Source organism: Lissotriton helveticus, chromosome 1_1, assembly GCF_964261635.1.
Source record: "Lissotriton helveticus chromosome 1_1, aLisHel1.1, whole genome shotgun sequence".
Classification (NCBI taxonomy): domain Eukaryota; kingdom Metazoa; phylum Chordata; class Amphibia; order Caudata; family Salamandridae; genus Lissotriton; species Lissotriton helveticus.
The window spans coordinates 1,465,490,217-1,465,505,994 of record NC_136057.1 but is presented as its reverse complement, the minus strand read 5'-3'; the positions used below and the strand labels follow the sequence as shown (position 1 = coordinate 1,465,505,994).

At 44.9% G+C, this 15,778-nt stretch overlaps 1 protein-coding gene across 1 annotated transcript in view; it reads right to left on the bottom strand.

Moving 5' to 3' along the window:
• Positions 1-13,648: 13,648 nt before the first annotated feature.
• RNF41 (ring finger protein 41) overlaps positions 13,649-15,778 on the bottom strand; it is a 320,109-nt gene continuing 317,979 nt past the window's right edge. Inside the window, exon 7 of the mRNA XM_078686225.1 lies at positions 13,649-15,596. Coding sequence (XP_078542351.1) covers positions 15,245-15,596 — 352 coding nt within the window. The 3' untranslated portion in view covers positions 13,649-15,244. The remainder of the gene's footprint in view (positions 15,597-15,778) is intronic.

Below are 15,778 nucleotides of genomic sequence, written 5' to 3'. Positions count from 1 at the left end.
CGGAGCCCGTCGGAGGAGAGAGGGACCTCATGGCCATGAGCAACCGCTTGATCTCCTCCGGCGTCGCGTTAGGCCCAGGGACCGTAGGGTATGAAGCCGGACGTGGCGCCTGCGACTCCGACGGAGCCGCGGGGGTGGTGCCACCTGAACACCCGGCCGCGTCGCGCGAGCGTCGGGGGGGGGGGGGAGTCGGAAGAGCGATGACGTCTCTTCGACTTCTTGTGCTTACCTGACGACTTCAACCCTGAGTAGTGATGTCGACTCCCGGAGCTATGATGGCTCCGCTCCCGCGACCGGTCACTCGACCTCCGTCCGGACCGGGACCTCTCTTGGCGCTGGGCCGACTGCCGGAGTCCGAGTCGCTTACGGGACCGCTCCCGTCTAGCCTTCGAAGTCAGGGCCTGGCAGTCGGAACAGGCCTTGTCGTCGTGGTCGACACCAAGACAGTGGAGACACCGACGGTCCGTGACCGACATCAGCCGGTCGCAATCCTCACAGGGCTTAAAACCAGGCATCCCCACCGGCACAGTATCGGAGTCGAAGACTCGAAAAAGGAGATCAAAAAGATCAAAAGGAGTTAGTCAAAAAGTGACTTAGGTACCACTTTTTCCGGATCTGCGCTGCTGGCGCGAAAAAAAAAAAAAGAACTGACGTCAGCACGCGGAGGCGGCATCTAAGTACTCCGACGACGTCATCACGGCGCCCACGACGCCGACGTCGGACGCGGAGCCGCAGACGACGCCTACCGACACGCAAGGGTACTGCTACGCAAAAATTTCCGGATCCAGTCTGACGCCTGGGGATATTCTAAGGTAAGAAATCTAATACTAACGTGTCTCTTTCAGATAAATTGTTTTCCCATAAGTGGCCGAGAATGGAGTAAGTGAGTGTAGTACTGAGATGTCCATGAGTATGTAATTTAGTGCCGCGTTTGACACTGTAGCACACTCCATCTTGCTACAGTGTCTAAACAAAGCTGGAGTCACTAATAAGGCACTGGGATGGCTGAAAGCATTTTTGATCAATAGGAGCTTTCAAGTCCAAAGAGGGACTTCCCTCTCAGACAGGGTGCTGCTTGAACAGGGGGTACCTCAGGGCTCGGCCCTGAGTCCCACCCAGTTCAATCTGTACATGGCCCCCCTGGCAGAGGTGGTGCAATCGTTCGGCGTGGAGCTTGTCTCTTACGCCGACGATACGCAACTTTTTATATCTCTGACCCAAGCCCCGTCCATGGAAGCTGATAGCTTTAATGCCTGCATGACTAAGCTGGCCACTTGGATGACAGAGCATTGTTTAAAACTGAACGGTACAAAAACGGAGGTCCTCATCATTGGAGGCAATGAGGCCAAATGGACAGCAGAATGGTGGCCCAGTTGCTTGGGTCCTCTGCCTCCTCCTAACCGAGAGGCGAAGAATCTAGGCGTCTGGGTTGACAACAAGCTGTCCTTTGATAGCCACATAAAGAAAACTGTAGGCAAATGCTTTGGGGTGATGAAAACGCTCAATCGCACCCTTGACCTGTTACCTCTTAACTCCAGACGTACCATGATGCAGGCATTAATAACTTCCCGCATTGATTACGGGAATGTACTGCTCCTGGGTACATCGGAGAAAAACATCAAGAAACTACAGGTTCTACAAAATTCGGCAGCACGCCTGGTGTTAAGGCTTCCCGCAGAGCCCCCTCACGACCCTCTCTGGCAGCCCTCCATTGGCTACCTATTAGTAAGAGGATTGTTTTTAAAGCTATGCAATGGTGCCATAGGATAATCCATCACAGAGCACCGGCCTATATGTCGGATCTGGCATCCTTGTATGAACCCAACAGACCACTCAGATCCAAAGGAATAGGTCTGCTCAGAACTGCCTGCCCCAAAAAAGCTAGAATGGGAGGTAGATCATTCCGCACTTTAGCGGCTAGGCACTGGAACCTCCTGCCTCTGGATACCAGGCTAGAGATTAATGAGTCCTCTTTTAGAAAGAAGTTGAAAACTTGCCTCTTTACTTTGTGATTGTGCTCTCTCTTTCCTTCTAATATGCTCTCTCCACAGCGCGGGGACACGCCGGGAGGCGTCACCAGGCGCTTTACAAACTCCTTTAAATTAAAAAATTAAATTAGATTAGATTAGGAGAACAGCAACAATTGCAGGTGCCCGGGGAGGTGGAAGGGCGCTTGTAAATCTACAGCTCTACATGCCAAGAACAGATGCTTGCTGGGTAAGTAACAGCCATTCGAGCATGTATGTTGTAGATACACATGCTTTGCATAGACTATATAGCAGTATTCTCCCAAAGCAGGGGCTAACCAGTAGATGTTGCAGTTGTCTGAATAGTGTCTTTAGCACTGCTTGGTCTACATTGGGTTGTTGACATGCTAACACATCCATACAGTAGTGTTTGGTAAATGTGTGTGGTGTGGACCATTTTGCTGCCTTACAGATGTCAGCTATAGGAATTTTACCTAAAAAGGCCATAGTTGCTCCTATTTTGCGAGTTGAATGCACTCTAGGAGGTATAGATAAAATAAGTTTAGCTTTAGTATAGCAAGTCTGAGTGAATTTAATAATCCACCTCGAAATGCCAGATTTAGAGATAGGATTGCCCATGTGAGGTGAAGCAAATGCAACAAACAGTTGCTTTGTTTTACAAAAATCCTTTGTCCTTTCAATAGTGCAATAGTGCTCTTCTGACAACAAGTGTGTGACAAGCTCTTTCAGCTACAGAATCAGATTGAGGGAAGAACATAGGTAATTCAACTGATTGGTTTAGATGAAAAGCAGAAATGACTTTAGGAAGGAATTCCTATCTTTATGGAGCAGAAAGAAGGGTTCTTCTAAGGTTAATGCTTCTAGCTCGCCAACTCTTCTTAACGGAGTGAGAGCAATGAGAAGACAACCTTCCATGAAAGGAACTGTAAAGGGTAATGGTTCCGAAGGACCCATGAGTCTTGTACGTACAAAATTTAGATTCCAAACTGGTGCTGTAGGTGTTCTGGGTGGAATGTATTGTTTAAAGCCTTCCAAAAAGGCTTAAATTACTGGAACTTTGAACAAAAATAAATGCTGTCTGTTTAGCAAATATGCAGCTACTGCTGCAAGGTTCAATCGAATAGATGTATAGGTTGGACCAGCTTGCTGTCGATGCAAAAGATATGTTTTGTACAGTACCATCTAAAGGATCAATTTTGTTGTTACAATAAACAACAAATCTCTTCCATTTAGCTGCATAACAAGCTCTGGTGGAAGCCTTTCTTGCTTCTTTAAGAATAGTCATACAATCTGGTAAAAAATGAAAGTCTCAAAAATCTATGACTTCAGGAGCCAAATCTCCAAGTTGAGCTCCTTGGGGGTTGGGTGCCTGACTTCTCCATGGTTCTGAGTTAAAAGGGTGGAATTGTGACGCAACTTTTGATGTGGAACCACTGATCGCTCTAATAGTGACTTGAACCACAGCTGATGAGCTCATGTGGGAGCTACCAAAATTTGTGTGAGCGAGGTTTGCCTGAGCTTTCGAACCAGAAACGGGAGGAGTGGGAGAGGAGGAAAACTGTAGGCAAATATCCCAGACCAATTCATCCATAGGGTATTGCCTTTGGACAGAGGGTGTGGGAACCTAGAGGCGAAGTTTGGGCATTTTGCGTTGTCCACTGTGGCGAATAGATCTATTTGAGGGAATCCCCATTTTTGAAAGACTGAAAAGGAGAATTTAGGGATGGAGTTCCCAATCGTGTATTTGTTGACTCCTCCTGCGGATGTCTGCAATTTGATTGTTTACTCCTGGGAGGTGTTCTGCCAGAAGATGAATTTTGTGATGGATTGCCCGAAGCCAAATGGTCTGAGAGAGGCGTGACAGTTGTAAAGAATATTTCCCCCCGTTTTTGTACATTGTACATGGCAGTCATGTTGTCTGTGTGGACTTGGACAACTTTGGCTGTGAGGTGAGACTGAAAGGCTATCAACGCTTGATATACTGCTAGAAGTTCTACACAGTTGATGTGAAGACATTTGTGCTCGTTGTCCCAGAGCCCCTGAATTGTGTAGTTGTGGAGACTGGCACCCCAACTTGCGAGAGATGCGTCTGCTGTTGGCATGATCTGTGGAACAGGGTTGATGAAGTGCCGCCCTTTTGATACGTTTTGTGTGTTTCACCACTGCAGAGAGCAATGGGTGCGGCTGTCTACCAACACTAGTTCTGTTAATTGACCCTGTGATGGATTCCACTGACGTGCTAAGCATTCTTGTAGGGGACACTGGTGTAGTCTTGCATGAGGCACTATTGAGATGCATGATGAAATAATCCCTAGCAGTTGCATGAAGGTCTTGGTTAAACTGAAACTAATAACAGTTTGAATATTTCGAATCCTGGCTGTATTGGGAGAGGCTAAAGCTGTGTGAGTATTGAGAGTCACTCCCAGATAGGACTGTAATTCATAAGTCTGAAGAGGAGACTTTGCGTACTGATCATAAAACCAAATTGGTGGAGTTGGTCTAACGCAGTCTGAGTGTGTTGCAAGCACTTTTTGGTTGTGCTGGCTTTGATGAGCCAATTGTTTAGGTATGAGAAGACATGAATCTTTTGTCTTCTGAGAGAAGCGGAGACTACTGCTAGGAATTTTGCGAACACTCTGAGTGCAGCAGTTACTCCGAATGGGAGTAGTTTGAACTGACAGTGTTTTCCTGCTACCACAAATCTGAGATATTTTTAATGAGCTGCATGGATTGGAATGTGAAAGTATGCTTCTTTTAAGTATAGCATGGACATAAAATCACCTTGCTGTAGAAGTGGAAGCACTTGTTGAAGTGTTACCATATGGAAATGTTCTGACAGTATGTACCGGTTTAACTCTCTTAGATCCAAAATCGTTCTTGAAGAACCATCCTTTTTGGGGGATTAGAAAGTACAGAGAGTAAACCCTTATTCCTTGGTACTGTAATGTAACTGGTTCTATGGCTTCCTTTGTCAACAGAAATTGCACTTCCCTCTAATGAGAATTTATGAGTGCGAGATGGAATATTTGGAGGATTGGTGGTAAGCTCCAGGCAATAACCATGTCAGTTCATGTAAATCACCCATTTGTCTGATGTTATGGACTGCCAAATGGGGAGAAATTGTTGAAGTCTTTCCCGACAGGTGTTAAGTGATCAGAGGGAAATGAGGGCAAGTCACTGTTTGTTAGGGGAAAGGGAGTTATGCGTAGTGGCTCCTCTACCCCTACCTTTGGAATTGTTACCTCTGTACCCTCCTCTATAAAAACCTCTAGAGGGAGAGGGTTGTGTGTTGGATTTGTAAGAGGAAGCAGTAGGGTCTGAGGATGTGCTTTTGGACCCTGCTCTGTAAAACGTGCGTTGAAAAGAGCCCCTGTTCGAACTTCGCCACTTCTGTATCTTCATTTTTTCTAAATCATCATCGACTTGAGGTCCAAACAGTTGCTGTTTGTCAAAGAGGGTGTTTAAAATGGACTGTTGAACTTGGGGTTTAAACCCTGAAATCCTAAGCCAGGCAGGTCTTCTTAGAAGACTGCTGGTATTAATTTCCCTCGCAGCAGCAGCATCTAAAGCATATCTTATGGAGGAGTTAGAAATGAGTTTGCCTTCGTGGACTAACTCTTGTGTTTATATACGAGATATTGAAGTAGTTGTTCCATCTTCCCCAGTGTGCCCTATCATACCTAGCTAGTAGGCCCTGTGTGTTAGCAATGTGCCAATGGTTAGCGGCTTGAGCAGCCACTCTTACCAGATGCATCGATTAATTTAGACTCCTTGTCTGGAGGAGGTGCATCGGCAGAGGTTGCGAGTTTCCTCTCTTACGAACATTTTGAGACAACTAACATGTCTAGAGGCAATTGTCCCTTAATAAAAACGGGATCAGATGACGGGTTTATATTTTATCAACCCTTGGAGTTAAAACACTGGCATACACAGGGTCTTTAATATTTTGTCAGCAGGTGTTATCATGCCTTATAACATGGGAAGACTCAGACTTGTCCTATGTGTAGACTCTAGAGTCTCAAATAAAAAAAAATTCTTTGAAAGATTTTTAATGTAATGCAACCCCATTATACTCTGCTGGTCTAGAAATAGGCTTTTGGTAAGCTACATTATCATCTGGTGGCGATGGCTTTGCAGGGTTATAGATCTGGGTCAGTGTCCATGGGAGGATCAATAGTGTTGTCACTCCATAGATCTACAGGCAAATGAGTATTATCATAGTCATCATCTATATCAGTTAGTGTATGAGGAGACCCCTGAGGTGTTATGAGTAAAGGATCTGAACTCGGTAAGAGTGGTGAAAATGGTAGAGGTGGATGAATAGGGTTTGTAGCCATTTTAATTTTCATTTGGATATAGCGGAGGATTTGAACTCAAATAAATTGTTTGATATCACTGCCCCTCTTGGCCTTGTTCCTTCTCTGACGGGCCCCACACATGACAAGGGACACACCCTGGATCAAGTGTTTTCATCGATCCCTTTAGTTGATATTGAACTTCTCCCTGTGCTTTGGTCCGATCATAGGCTGATCAGGTTCTCCATACGGGGGAGTGAGCATTTACCCAGCAGCGCTCCTACCCAGCCTGGTTCCGCCTCGAGGGCGCTACATAGTGACGCCAGAACTGCTAGCTCAGGCGTTTGCTGACCACCCTTGCCCTATCTCGGGTGACCTGGAGTTGGACACTGAGGCTATGCAGGTGTGGCTGGTAGAGAGGCTGAATGATCTAGCCCCTGTAAGGGCCCCTCGAGCTACGGCCAAGCGGCAGTCTGCGCCGTGGTTTACGGAGGCGCTGCGTACTGAGCGTAGCCAGTGTAAGGTGGCAGAGAGGGCGTGGCACTCTCAGTACGATGGGGAGGCCAGACTTGCCTATAGGTTGGCGGTTAAAGCCTACCATCGCAATATTCTATGTGCAAAAAAAGAATATCTTGCCAGAAGGATAGAGGTGGCCTCCAATTCGTGTAAGGAGATCTTCACGGTGGTGAGGGAGTTTACGGCCCCTAGATCCAACCTGCTTCAAGTAGTGCCATCTGAGTCATGGGTCTGTGACCTCGCCAGGTTTTTTACGGATAAGATCATATCGATCCAGGCCTCCTTTTCAGAAGGGTCCGCTGAAAGGTTTTTCAGCATCGGGGCGGGACTTGTTCCATCGGCTACGCCAGACGTTGTTTTGGCGGAGTTCCCCTCTGTTTCCCTCGATGCTTCTCTTACGCTTTTGGACAGTCTTAAATCAGGCTCGCCATTAGATCCTTGTCCGGCCAAATTTTTGGCCAGGATGGCGTCGCTGATGAACCCTTTGGTTAATCCTCTCCTGAATTCGTGCCGAGCGTGTTTTAAGGAAGTGCTCTCGTAACCCGGAAGGGAGTGGGGTGAAAGGAAAATTAATTCAATATGTAACATAAAATAAATGTGTGAATAGGAGAAGGTGCATAATCTAATCAGGGTATTTTGAATAGAACATAAACCACCAAAGCTATAAGTACTAATACGTGAATGATCCAGGTCGCGGCCATCTTGGAACGAAACTCAGTATATGATCATTTCAATTATGAGTGCTATTTTCCATTTTTGAGTGTTTTTTGTGCATTTATACATATGTAACCGACCGTTCCAAGATGGCCGCGACCTGGATCATTCACATATTAGTACCTATAGCTTTGGTGGTTTATGTTCCATTCAAAATACCCTGATTAGATTATGCACCTTCTCCTATTCACACATTTATTTTATGTTACATATTGAATTAATTTTCCTTTCACCCCACTCCCTTCCGGGTTACGAGAGCACTTCCTTAAAACACGCTCGGCACGCATGCGCGAGTAAACAACGTTTCGAACTCAGAACAGCGATGTGTCTTACCCGTTCACCCGACCGGTGAGTAACATACAGCGTGCACTGACTCGCATTGCATGCACTTGGGTTTTAGTTGCTTTTAATGGACACTGAGCACTTTTGTACCCGTACCACTCACTCGATGTTCACGAGCGTTGAGATACACGCCACTGCGGCGTTTCACTACACTGATCCATTAATGGTACACACGCCGCCAGCACCACAGCACCTTATTATCATTTCTACTAGGTTGGATTAACTTTTAAACGCGTTGATTTTCTCTTCTTTTTTCTTACATCACTATGGGCATGTACGTGCTTTTACCACGTCCTTATAATTTCATCACGTGACATGCTTGCTGATATAATTTAGACTCTCCTCGATTATGTAGCTTCAACATTTTTGAATAAGACCGTGGCCTGCTTCCCTATCATTGATTACACTTCACTTTTGGTTTTACCCTACAGAAATGTATTTCCCCTGATGAAGTGCTGAACAGCACGAAATGCATTGGGTCCAAGGTTGATTTTGTGGATAAACAACTGTTTATTGAAAAATGATGAAACAACACATAGCTGTGGTGTAACAGCTCAACCTCGACAGAATAGATTGAATAATTGATATAGAAGAATAAATCTGTGCAACTAACAGCTAATCTTGGTATATTGTCATGATTACCTATTCTATTTGAACTGCATTGAAACAGATGGGATTGATTTCCCCAAAAGAGTGCGACTGGCTAACCTGTCAAGCCTGACAGCTTCAACTCGCTATCATAGAGGACTCCCCCAAGGTCAGAGGGAGCTAACCGGTCAGCACCTAAGCCATCAGAAGCGCATCAAACTTCGATCCAACTTAGCAGAGTGCCACACCTCCCCCCCTAGATTAGTTAAAATATGTCCAGTATCTGGATTGATGTATATCGTCTTGTGTTTAGGGTCTAATTTTTCTTTGTAAAGTTTCAGGACAGGTACCGGAGATTTCATGAGGCTTTCTTTCATTTTCTGCATTGAAGGTTTCAGTGCCGAACAAACAAGTCTAGGTTTCTGCTCCAAGGCATGTTTATCTTTCGGAGCAGTAGGCTTTGGTTCAGAACCAGTCTGGTCTTTCGGAGCGGACGGTTTGGGATCTGAAGAAGACTACTTTGGGTGTCTCGATACTGGGCGGGGAGGCTTGACGGTTTGTTTTGTTACCGGGTCACAGGGCGGGGCATCAGAAACATCGTCTCGGTGCCGACCAAGGCCCGAAGGCAGATGTGGTGCTGAAGCCTCTTACTTGATGGAAGAGGTTTTGTGGGGTAAATGGTCTTTAGTACTCACTGTTCCCTATCCTGGAGGGTCGTCTTCAGACTCCAAATCAATCTTGAGTTCAGAATCAGAATCTGGAACAGAGAAGGCTTCTTCCTCTTCTGCTGCCAACGTGTCGACCTCTTCATTTTCGGATTCTTCACCGAAGATATCTGGAGTATGTTGAATGCTTTGGTGTTGCATTTCTCTTCATCAAGCCAGACGATTGCCTAGTCTTTTTCAACCGGAACGGCTTACAGGCGTCGCAGTCTTCTTCCTTGTGCTCCAGTGAGAGGCACAAGTTACAAATTTTATGTAGATCGGTGAGAGGGTACTTGGAGTGGCACCAGGGCAGAATTGGAATGTAGTCTGTTCCATCGGTAGAAGGGTAGACAGACGTGGCTAGGGCAGAGGATCACTCACGATGTTTGACCGAAGATAGAGGGTTTCCCAATCGATTTGATACAGGAAAATGTGTATGAGAGTACCGTTGAGGGTACAGCGGATTGCGCACCGAAAGGGGGAACCTGAAGAACGGTTTTGAACCGGAGCGCAGCAATAAACGTCCGACCCAGGTGGCGGGAAACAAAAACCCAATGAAGTTGATGCATATTCGTACTATCACCGAAAGGAGGAGTCAGTCCCCTTACCTTGTGACTGGAAAGACTTGTTTGAAAGAAAACAACTTGCAAACATCCAGACCCAACACTAGATGGCAGGAGTATGCAAAGCATGTGTATCTACAGAAAACATCTCTAAAACCACTTATTTTACTTTACATTGAGTCCATTGGATCCCGGTGAAGTTGATTAAGATAAGAGGTGTTGGGAAGTCCAAATTTAATAGGTGTGGAGCCAGAGAGGCGGATAATATCCATCTTTGCCAGTCGTCCGGTCTTGGAAAACCTCTGGAGGAATGTGGACAAGACAATTCGGACATCTTGGGAGTGGAAATAGAGGTTATATCAGCTACTTTTTTGATCATCCTGGCTAGGAGGGGAATATATAAAATGTGGTGCCAGGCCCTACCTCCATCTTGGAGGGAGTTGTGGAACTCTATGAGACACTTCAGTGAACTGGGGCAAAAGATTAACTGGAATAAGAGGAAGGCTGAATTTGACTCATTCTGGAATTTGTGGGAGACTAAGAGAAGATGATAATGTCCGATGATTAAACCTCGTGGTAAGCTCTTGATGCATGGCGCTGGTTGGTATCATGGCGCAGACATGGATTAAAAACAGACCCACTATATAAGCACTAGAGGAAGTTAAGATCAGGAGGGTGTTAGCTTATTTGAAAGGAGGAGAAAAAAAATCTTCATGCATTCAATGCAAGTCTACTTGGACTTTTCCCCCCCAAGCTGAAGGATTTTAACCACTGTAGCCTAATCCTATAAGCTACACAATAAAATTCTTACGTGACTATGCAGGCCTTCCTGAAGAAAGGTGAACGTCAGCACTTAAAAAAGATTTATTGGAAAAAGTGCTCCGGGGTCCCCGCAGGTGGGCGGGACTATTCAACGCTTAGGACTACACATAGAAATCCCCTAAGAGAGAAATGTCTTTTCCATAAGCATAACGTTGTCTCTGCAAATATGGAGTTGATCATTGAAAAGGTACAATCAAGACTACAACTAACAATGCAACATGCTGCTACTGCACATTGCAAGCAGACTGATGCATGCTGGGGGTTGGGATGGTGAGGCAAATGTGGTATGAAGTAAATGTTTCTTGGCATCACTAACAATGCAACATGCTGCTACTGCACATTGCAAGCAGACTGATGCATGCTGGGGGTTGGGATGGTGAGGCAAATGTGGTATGAAGTAAATGTTTCTTGGCATCACCAAGGTGGATAAAGAGCAGGACCCTGTGTATGGTGTCACAATGTGTTTAGTTATGCACACATATCTTAATATAACTAGTTTTTATAGTATTTATTCTTCTATATGGCATCGGTCATTAACAGGGCCTAAAGAGGCTTCAGATCTCATTGCTTAAATTTGATGAGGGAAGTACATCTGTGAATTATCCCGTCTGTCTGGCTTTTTCAAAATGTCCTTTCTGTCTGTTTAAAGAGATACTTCATAGAGACTTTTGAGAAAATATTTCTGGGATTATATTTATTTGGGGGAAATGGGGGATTATAGACATCTAAACAAACACACACACACGCTCAGACACACCAACCATAAACACCGCCTACCACCCTACTATCTTCCAACCACAGCACCCCCACTACCACCATGCTAACCAGTGTACCACATCACTCTACCAGCACCACCAACCTACCCTAACAATCTTCACTACGCTAACCACCACCCACACCACCATCATCATCCTAAGCAGCCTACCACCGTACCAACCACCACCACAAAGCCACCAACATCTGAATCGCCATCACCCTACCCTAACCTGCAGCACAACCCTACCCACCCTACCCTAACCACCACCACCACCCTTTCACTAAACATGGCTCTCAATTCCTGTAGAAGCGCTTCAATTATTAAACAAGCATTTTCAACTCATCCCTTGATTGTTATTTTTATGTAAGGTTGCAGCCTACATTTGTAATTGTTTACTCTAGGGTAACTTGTTCTCACCTGAAAGTATGCAGCTAGGTGCCTAGTAAAGCAAAGTCAAAGATTCAGGAACAATTACAAGTTGCCTATAGCCATCGACCAGTCAGCGTATTCTATGGAAATCACAATATGAACTTTGAGAGGGAACTCAATTATATATTGTTTCTGTGAACCATTGGGTGAGTGCTCGCTGGGCAGATTCATGTTTGCATAAACTTCATATTGATTGCCTAATACTTTTTAATTGCTGTACTGTTTCAAAATTTGATTGTGTGAGCTCTCGTGTATTCCTGTGTTTGTCCCTCCCATGGGGCATGCCTCATTGCTGTTGTCCTTCCACTGCTTGCTTTTCAGGCACTTTTTTTTTTTTTAGTTAAGCATTCCATGAGAATGCATGAGCTTTCCAGCTGTCTCCCTAAAGTATTTCTCTTCGCCCCACTCAATGCTGCCCTCGCCTCTTGGCTTCTATTCCCCCCCCCCACATTCGTGTTATTCTTGCCCATGTGTGCTTCTCCCTCGCAGTGCTTCCTCACCAGTGTACTTCTCCCCTTTCCACCCCATTTAGTTACACAAGGGAACCCAAGGAAGCAATATGCTAGGGACCTTAGAGAGTTATATCTTTACACAGGACAGTGGTCCCTAGACAGAACAAGATTTTACAAAAATAAATATAGACTAAATAGGCACTATATTCATTGTCCAGCCGGACAGTTTTAATTTCTGATGAATGAAATATACAAAAATTCAAGTGTGATAAAAGCAGGACACCAGCCGATGTCTAACTAACACACTTAGGAAGGGGACAAACAAGAATATTCGAGGCAATTTAAATAGTCTGTGTATTAAAATTCACAATCAGACAATATAGATTACACACTATTGCTAGCGTTAATCAGCACAATTCCAACACATTTAGTGTGACAAGGTCGACGACGTTTCGAACCTATTAGTTACTCAAGGTTCATCTTCAGGACATCAAATATATGCCTTCTTATTAAAAAGTCATAATAAACTTTTGTGCCCATACTGTAGGGCTTAGATTAAGAACTGTGGTCCTGAATGGTATAATTGGTCCGCCGAATTTACGGCAAAACTGTAGCAAGGCGGTGGAAGAATTGCTAAATTTAGCTAAGGGGCGGGCCGTCAATGCGATCCTCGTCCACGGGAAGAATCGTCCACCCGGACGAGGATCGCATTGACGGCCCGGTGTGTTGGAATTGTGCTGATTAACGCTAGCAATAGTGTGTAATCTATATTGTCCGATTGTGAATTTTAATACACAGACTATTTAAATTGCCTCGAATATTCTTGTTTGTCCCCTTCCTAAGTGTGTTAGTTAGACATCGGCTGGTGTCCTGCTTTTATCACACTTGAATTTTTGTATATTTCATTCATCAGAAATTAAAACTGTCCGGCTGGACAATGAATATAGTGCCTATTTAGTCTATATTTATTTCTGTAAAATCCTCTCCCCTTTCCACATTGCACTCTCTCGCCTACACTATGTACTTCTCTGGATGCCCTCTGCAATGCTTCCGCTCACCCGTGCCCTCCGTGCTGCTTACACCACTGCTCTCCTTGTTGCTTCCCTCGCCCACTTTAAGTAAATAAAAAACAAAACAAAAAAAGTGTGCTTTTTTAAATTTACCAATTTAACTTGAATCAGTAAAGAAAAAGCACTGGGCCACAAAAAGAAGCAGCCGTCTCTTTAGCCAGGCTGTACAGCATTATTACAAACCGCTAGCAGCGCCAACAGGTCCCCAAGGCATGACCTATTGGCTTCACAAATGCTTGTTCACACTGCACCAGGTCCCTAAACACATCTCAAACTATCCCCAGGGGAACTGTAGTGGATGTGTGTGTGTGTGTGTTAAACGATATTGTAAGTACAAGTAAAGGAGTGTACAAGCAAATTCCGACATCCCCTCCCATCCCCAAATTAGTGATTCTCAGCCTTTAAAACTTTGAGTCCCTGATTTGAATTTTTTTATTTTGTTAAAAAAAAAGTATTCATTTAATGTGGACACAACAGGCTAGAGAAGGGATGCCAGATGCAGGTTCAGGAGAATCAGAACCATGCCCCATTTTAAGAATTCACACACACACGAAAAATATACAATTCTAAACAAGACTCACTTAAGTAATGGTCATTTTAAAGATGTGGCATGGATCTGTTTCTCCAGAACTTAAAATGGAAGTCCCTTAGCTACAGTGACCAAACGCGCCATTTCAGGCAACCAACTCCCGCAGGTAAATGAACTTAAATACAACATACAAATAAGATAGTGTTCAACAAGAAAACTTTTTTTTTTTTAAACAAATTTCTCACTGTATGTAAAAAAAACAAAGAAAAAAGGACATACAAAGATACAGAGCCACCCACTGTCATCACCGGCAACAGAAAACAAAACTCAATAGGGAGTGTGAAACAAAGAGACAAACAGAAGCAATGCCTCAAATGAATGCCAGCAGGATGGGCACACCTAAAAGGCAGTATGAAGACAGAAAATTACTGAGGGTATGGAACCATCCCCCTCTCTTGTAACAACACCCCTCCCCCACCACTTGTCAGCCGAGTGGTAAATCTGGGTGCATTATTTCTAGTATGATAATTCATACTTCAATTGGATTCTGTGTCTGGCATCCCCCTAAAGAGGGCTGTAGCTTTCTGTTCTCCGTATCCATGTCCACCTCCCACAGCAGTACCATCTGACGCAGTTGTGTTGCTCAGTAGCAAAAGGCGGCAGGAGCTCTGCAGAAGGCTTACCACACCCTGGTACACTTGTCAGGGCCTAGAAATTCGAGATGAAAGGCAAAGTGAAACAGCTAGAGTTCAGTTTGCTTTTTGGTGCAGTGACATTTGGATTTTTACGAGGATATTTTCGGCATCCGTAAGTGAAGCACAGCACAAGAACAGGCCCGAATGGTCTGTCCCAACCTGCCAACTCCTGTCGCCAGCAGCTCAAAAAGAAAACAAGACATGGAGTAGCAGGTCGTATGACAACTCGCCCTGAGCGTACTCCACCAACTTGTCCTTTTCACTGTACTTCAATGAGTGTTGTGTGCACTAAAACACTGTGCTTAATGCCTGCAGTTTGCAACCTTCCTTCTGTGCTTTCACACCACCACCAGAAGCCCTTCAAAGTCTTGCTCCACATCAATTACGAGCATCAGTATTTCACAGAAGGCCAGGGAGAGCATAATTTCCGTGGTTGTACTTCCTTCAAGTCATACATGGAGAGTGAGGCTTCTGCTTCTAAAGTGTTCGTCTGTTCAAATAGGTGTGGGCTGGACTGACTTTGCATGAATGATGGAGAAAGATTCGACGGGGACCACATACCTACCTGCAATTTACCTAAGTATATACTTTACATATATTGTTTCCTATAAAGCCATACACTTATGTGGATAATGCCCTGATAGAGGATGAGAGCCCGGCTGACCAGCATCACTGCAAAACTCACAAGGTTCACCTTTTATTTCTCAAGCTGAAAACGCTTGTTGAAAGGAGAGAAGATTCTTTAAAGCACATCTTTAATAGTTTAAAATATTCTTGTGTTTAGATTTCCTCTACTCCATGCGCAAAGATCATGACGAGGCCAGGCTCCATCACCATGTCCTCCCCCATGTGCTGGTTCTCGCAGGCCATAACCACCACTGCCTGCTTTCCAGGGATGCGCTTGGCCACATAGTTCTCGTAATAGCGCCGGTTCATCTGCCGTGTCTCCAGCGTGGCCAAGCCCTGTGGCCAGTTGCGCTCGTGTGCATTCTCTATGAGCTCGTTGACAATTGAGGTGGGACAGCCACTCTCCACCAATGACCGTTTTATGACTGCCTGCAGCACCGCATCTGGCGTGGATATCATACCACCCCATCTTGTCACCCGCGCCGGCTGCAAAGAGTTAACCCACCTATAAGACACAAGGAGAGCACAAATTAGTGACAATTTATAGATGGCTAATTTCAAAGCATGACAAGAAAGGTCATGTTATGTGCAACTATCAAAACAAAATATAAAACGTATAAACAATACAACTGGTTAACCCATGGGAATTCAGTGGAGGGGGGATGCAGACAGCTCAAGATCCTGGTA